This window comes from Ascaphus truei, unplaced genomic scaffold, assembly GCF_040206685.1.
Source record: "Ascaphus truei isolate aAscTru1 unplaced genomic scaffold, aAscTru1.hap1 HAP1_SCAFFOLD_306, whole genome shotgun sequence".
NCBI classification, from domain to species: Eukaryota; Metazoa; Chordata; class Amphibia; order Anura; family Ascaphidae; genus Ascaphus; species Ascaphus truei.
The window spans coordinates 211,010-217,498 of NW_027456027.1; the positions used below are offsets into that span (position 1 = coordinate 211,010).

Genomic DNA, 6,489 nt, shown 5'->3' on the forward strand with positions numbered 1-6,489 from the left:
TAATACTGTATATAGAAGCCAAGCACACCCCATAAATAAATAAAGGGCAAATGGAATATCCCAATTGCTGAAGAGGGGGCGGGGACAGGTTTAGTGAGTGATTGACAGCATCCCCAGCCTTTTATAGAGCTGCATTGGAGAGGGGCCTCTGACAGAAGCTACAGATGTTTGGAATGAGCCCTGAGCATTTAATGTAAGAGTTCTGATTGGAGGAGGAGGGCCCAGACTGGTTCAACATGTACAGTATGTGACAGCTGCCTGAGCCAATCAGAGGGCTAATAAAAGTGACATCACTTTTTGCAGGCCGCCGACGTATGTTACGTGGAGTTGGAATTGGTACAGCATTCCTCCCCGAGGCTTCCCACAAGCCCTCGCACGACTGTGTACGCCTCCATCATGTGATCAATAAAGTATTGTATGTATATTTGTATTGTGAAATCCAGGTACAGGCATACCCCGGTTTAAGGACACTCACTTTAAGTACACTCACGAGTAAGGACATATCGCCCAATAGGCAAACGGCAGCTCGCGCATGCGCCTGTCAGCACGTCCTGAACAGCAATACCGGCTCCCTACCTGTACCGAAGCTGTGCGCAAGCGGGGAGACTATAGAGCCTGTTACACATGCGTTATTTACATCAGTTATGCACGTATATGACGATTGCAGTACAGTACATGCATCGATAAGTGGGAAAAGGTAGTGCTTCACTTTAAGTACATTTTCGCTTTACATACCTGCTCCGGTCCTGTTGCGTACGTTAATGCGGGGTATGCCTGTATATAGCGCGTCACAGCAGTAATACACGTGAGATAATTATATAACACATAATGGGATTGAAGTAACACTCACGATCAAATACCTAGGAATATTTATCACAAAAGACTATAGTTCTCTCTATAGGGAGAATTACTCAAAGGTCTATTAAATCTGATATTGAGTCGTGGTCCGGCCACGCTATATCATGGATAGGCAGAATACATAGTATAAAAATGAACATATTGCCCCGTCTCCTGTATCTTTTCCAAACTCTACCCATCCCATTGGTATTAGAGGAGTTTAAGACTCTACAGTCTATTATAAAAAAAGTTATCTGTAAATACAAACCACCAAGAATTGGGAAGAAAATTTTAAATATACCAAACAAGACAGGAGGGCTGGGTCTACCATGCCTTGTGTCCTATTACACGGCAGCCCAGACAAGTCGGCTTATACTATGGCACTCTAATCCAGTCCACAGATGCTGGGTATCATTGGAAACGGATTTAGTTGCCCCAGTTGAATGAAGTAATCTTCTGTGGTCCCCAGTGAGAAAGAGACCCGAAATATTCAAATCCAGCCAAATTATAGCCCACTCACTCAAATTATGGGATCCGTTGCAATTCGACACCTTACAACACGTAATTCTCTTATGACTCCACTATATGACAACCCAGAATTTGGTCCAGGAATGGGCCGTAATAGGTTTATAGACTGGAAAACAGCCGGTGTCACAAGATCAAAAGATGTAGGCTCAGAAGGATTTCCCAGACCCTTCGAATATTTCCACAAAGACACGGCTATCCCAAACAATCAGTTCCTCCAATACCTTCAATTGAAGGCCTTTTATAACAAAATCCGACCCCCCGAATTGCTAACTAGATTTGAGTCACTTTGTCTAGCAGATAGTAACACATCTGGACTGATATCTAAACTGTACGGGTACTTTGTTAGCTCTCCTCCTCATATGAATCAAGAACTGAAATATATGCTCCAATGGGAAGGTGATCTGGGGGAGGAACTAGACATGGAAGACTGGAACGATATTTTTCAGACGGTTCCCACATCCTCAATGTGTATCATAATCAGAGAAGATGCCTACAAAGTTATGATGAGGTGGTACTTAACCCCCACGAGACTAGCTAAATTCATCCCAGAGAATCCAACAATATGTCCGAAGGGATGTGGCGTACAGGCCACATTTATACATATGAATGGGCACCCCCCACCACATAGCAGCTTATTGGCTGGAAGTCAAAATGTGGTCACAAAGGTTTTTCGGTTTGGACCTACCAATGGATCCCTGGTTATTTCTATTAAACAAACCATATCACCTCCTCACGAGACATGAGAATAAATTACTGCGCCGCACATCTTCAGACGCGAACTAGCGGCAGTACGGAAGCAACCAACTATCCCCTCAATCCCCAAAGTTACAAATCAAATCTGGCAGATTTGCTGCATGGAAAAACTGGTTAGTCTTAATAACGGCACCTGCGCAGATTTTCAGAAGGTGTGGTTACCTTGGATTTTGGGTGCTGGTCAACCAGAAAATAATACCCACTTAATTTTGCTGTTAAAAAATGCTATATATAGATATATATCTGCGTGAATGAATATTGTAAGATGATTTGATAGGTAAAATTCTAAATGAATGTGTTCTTTCTCCCGTCTCTATTTTTGGTACACCCCCCCCCCCTTCTTTTATTTTCTTCATTTCCCCCTCTCCCTAAAAATTTTTATAAAAATTAAGTTTAAAAAAAAACTAAAATAAAAAAAATGATCCGGGTGCCTGGTGCAGAGATGATCCGGGTGCCTGGTGTAGAGATGGTCCGGGTGCCTGGTGTAGAGATGATCCGGGTGCCTGGTGAAGAGATGATCCGGGTGCCTGGTGTAGAGATGATCCGGGTGCTTGGTGTAGAGATGGTCCGGGTGCCTGGTGTAGAGATGATCCGGGTGCCTGGTGTAGAGATGATCCGGGTGTCTGGTGTAGAGATGATCCGGGTGCCTGGTGTAGAGATGATCCGGGTGCCTGGTGAAGAGATGGTCCGGGTGTCTGGTGTAGAGATGGTCCGGGTGCCTGGTGTAGAGATGATCCGGGTGCCTGGTGTAGAGATGATCCGGGTGCTTGGTGTAGAGATGGTCCGGGTGTCTGGTGTAGAGATGGTCCGGGTGACTGGTGAAGAGATGATCCGGGTGCCTGGTGTAGAGATGATCCGGGTGCTTGGTGTAGAGATGGTCCGGGTGCCTGGTGTAGAGATGGTCCGGGTGCCTGGTGTAGAGATGGTCCGGGTGCCTGGTGTAGAGATGGTCCGGGTGCCTGGTGTAGAGATGATCCGGGTGCCTGGTGTAGAGATGATCCGGGTGCCTGGTGTAGAGATGATCCGGGTGCCTGGTGAAGAGATGATCCGGGTGCCTGGTGTAGAGATGATCCGGGTGCTTGGTGTAGAGATGATCCGGGTGCCTGGTGTAGAGATGATCCGGGTGCCTGGTGTAGAGATGATCCGGGTGCCTGGTGTAGAGATGATCCGGGTGCCTGGTGTAGAGATGATCCGGGTGTCTGGTGTAGAGATGATCCGGGTGCCTGGTGTAGAGATGATCCGGGTGCCTGGTGTAGAGATGATCCGGGTGCCTGGTGTAGAGATGATCCGGGTGCCTGGTGTAGAAATGATCCGGGTGCCTGGTGTAGAGATGATCCGGGTGCTTGGTGTAGAGATGATCCGGGTGCCTGGTGTAGAGATGATCCGGGTGCCTGGTGTAGAGATGGTCCGGGTGCCTGGTGTAGAGATGATCCGGGTGCCTGGTGTAGAGATGATCCGGGTGCCTGGTGTAGAGATGATCCGGGTGCCTGGTGTAGAGATGATCCGGGTGTCTGGTGTAGAGATGATCCGGGTGCCTGGTGTAGAGATGATCCGGGTGCCTGGTGTAGAGATGATCCGGGTGTCTGGTGTAGAGATGATCCGGGTGCCTGGTGTAGAGATGATCCGGGTGCCTGGTGTAGAGATGATCCGGGTGCTTGGTGTAGAGATGATCCGGGTGCCTGGTGTAGAGATGATCCGGGTGCCTGGTGTAGAGATGGTCCGGGTGCCTGGTGTAGAGATGATCCGGGTGTCTGGTGTAGAGATGATCCGGGTGCCTGGTGTAGAGATGATCCGGGTGCTTGGTGTAGAGATGATCCGGGTGCCTGGTGTAGAGATGATCCGGGTGCCTGGTGTAGAGATGATCCGGGTGCCTGGTGTAGAGATGGTCCGGGTGCCTGGTGTAGAGATGATCCGGGTGCCTGGTGTAGAGATGATCCGGGTGCCTGGTGTAGAGATGATCCGGGTGCCTGGTGTAGAGATGATCCGGGTGTCTGGTGTAGAGATGATCCGGGTGCCTGGTGTAGAGATGATCCCGGTGCCTGGTGCAGAGATGGTCCGGGTGTCTGGTGTAGAGATGATCCCGGTGCCTGGTGTAGAGATGGTCCGGGTGTCTGGTGTAGAGATGATCCCGGTGCCTGGTGTAGAGATGATCCCGGTGCCTGGTGTAGAGATGGTCCGGGTGTCTGGTGTAGAGATGGTCCGGGTGCCTGGTGTAGAGATGGTCCGGGTGTCTGGTGTAGAGATGATCCGGTTACTCCTGTAGTGAGGATGCCTGGGATCAGTGGCTGTGTAGTATTGATCTCCAGCCCAGGATCTGGCTCGTCTCTCTGAGCAGATCTCCTGAACAAGCTTCCCGCCGTCTCTCACCGCGCGAGGAATCCAGTGGTTCGGCTCCGATGTGTCCCAGTCACGCCTCGGGTCCTCAGCCGGGTCCAGGTATACAGAAGGTTTTAACGCAGGGGGACCGCTGTATCCTTGAAGGGAAGGGGGAACAAAAGGTCTACTGGCTCTGGGGCGGATCCAACCGTATGCGAGGGCTGCTCCGGAGTGGCCACAATACCCGACGCATTTCATGTTTCGCACTCACTACCAGAAATACACAGCAGGAAAGTGTGAAGATTATCCAACTACCTCGTGGAGAACTGGACTGGAAATATTTCAAGTTAACCCCCTTCTTTATCCATATTACCACCAAGAGAAGAGACTTTGGGAAAACGATTACTTTGTCCAACCCATATTTACTAACCACATCGAAAGACCATCCACCTCCTACTCCAGGTATGGCCAACGCCTCAAGACCCCCCCCAACAGGTCAGCTTTCCAGGATATTCCTGCTGAAGCACATATATGATGTGGTAGGTTCTGAGCTGGCTGGGATTGTGTGTTTATTCATTTTAATTTTCAACTTGCATCAGTTGTTTGGAGGTTGGGGCCCCATCTCCCAGGGTTTGAGCTCGCCCCATCCCACTTTAAGTAGCAGGTTTTTTTCATGTTCCTGTGTAGTACAGGCCCGCTGAGGTACTTGAGAATGTTGACAGGTAGTGTTAGGACCTGCATATACTGGTCATGCTGTGACGTGGCTCCAGGCCTATAATGTTTTGGCCACAGGGTTTAACTATATGACCCTTAGTCATGAGAATACTGACCTTGAGGTATTTAACTATGCATTTTGTCACATTGGATGTAGCATTGGGTATTTTTATATGTTGCTGGATATACATTTATATGTACGTGGAGAAGAGAGGCTGTAACCGCAGTACCTGGGAGATCATTGGGGAGGCCTCATCCAGCAGTGGGGAGACACGGGCTGAAGGTGGTGATATATATTTATATGTACGTGGAGAAGAGAGGCTGTAACCGTAGTACCTGGGAGATCATTGGGGAGGCCTCATCCAGCAGTGGGGAGACACGGGCTGAAGGTGCTGATATATATTTATATGTACGTGGGGAAGAGAGGCTGTAACCGCAGTACCTGGGAGATCATTGGGGAGGCTTCATCCAGCAGTGGGGAGACACGGGCTGAAGGTGGGGATATATATTTATATGTACGTGGGGAAGAGAGGCTGTAACCGCAGTACCTGGGAGATCATTGGGGAGGCCTCATCCAGCAGTGGGGAGACACGGGCTGAAGGTGGTGATATATATTTATATGTACGTGGAGAAGAGAGGCTGTAACCGCAGTACCTGGGAGATCATTGGGGAGGCTTCATCCAGCAGTGGGGAGACACGGGCTGAAGGTGGGGATATATATTTATATGTACGTGGGGAAGAGAGGCTGTAACCGCAGTACCTGGGAGATCATTGGGGAGGCCTCATCCAGCAGTGGGGAGACACGGGCGGAAGGTGGGGATATATATTTATATGTACGTGGAGAAGAGAGGCTGTAACCGCAGTACCTTGGAGATCATTGGGGAGGCCTCATCCAGCAGTGGGGAGACACGGGCTGAAGGTGGTGATATATATTTATATGTACGTGGGGAAGAGAGGCTGTAACCGCAGTACCTGGGAGATCATTGGGGAGGCTTCATCCAGCAGTGGGGAGACATGCGCTGAATGTGGGGATATATATTTATATGTACGTGGAGAAGAGAGGCTGTAACCGCAGTACCTGGGAGATCATTGGGGAGGCCTCATCCAGCAGTGGGGAGACACGGGCTGAAGATGATATATATTTATATGTACGTGGGGAAGAGAGGCTGTAACCGCAGTACCTGGGAGATCATTGGGGAGGCCTCATCCAGCAGTGGGGAGACACGGGCTGAAGGTGGTGATATATATTTATATGTACGTGGAGAAGAGAGGCTGTAACCGCAGTACCTGGGAGATCATTGGGGAGGCCTCATCCAGCAGTGGGGAGACACGGGCTGAAGG

General features: G+C 49.6%; 1 protein-coding gene across 1 annotated transcript in view; it reads left to right on the plus strand.

Annotated features, from left to right (window-relative positions):
• LOC142483196 (uncharacterized) overlaps positions 1-2,389 on the plus strand; it is a 108,805-nt gene extending 106,416 nt beyond the window's left edge. Inside the window, exon 8 of the mRNA XM_075583263.1 lies at positions 304-2,389. Within this exon, the coding sequence (XP_075439378.1) occupies positions 304-402 (99 nt within the window). The 3' untranslated portion in view covers positions 403-2,389. The remainder of the gene's footprint in view (positions 1-303) is intronic.
• Positions 2,390-6,489: the final 4,100 nt, after the last annotated feature.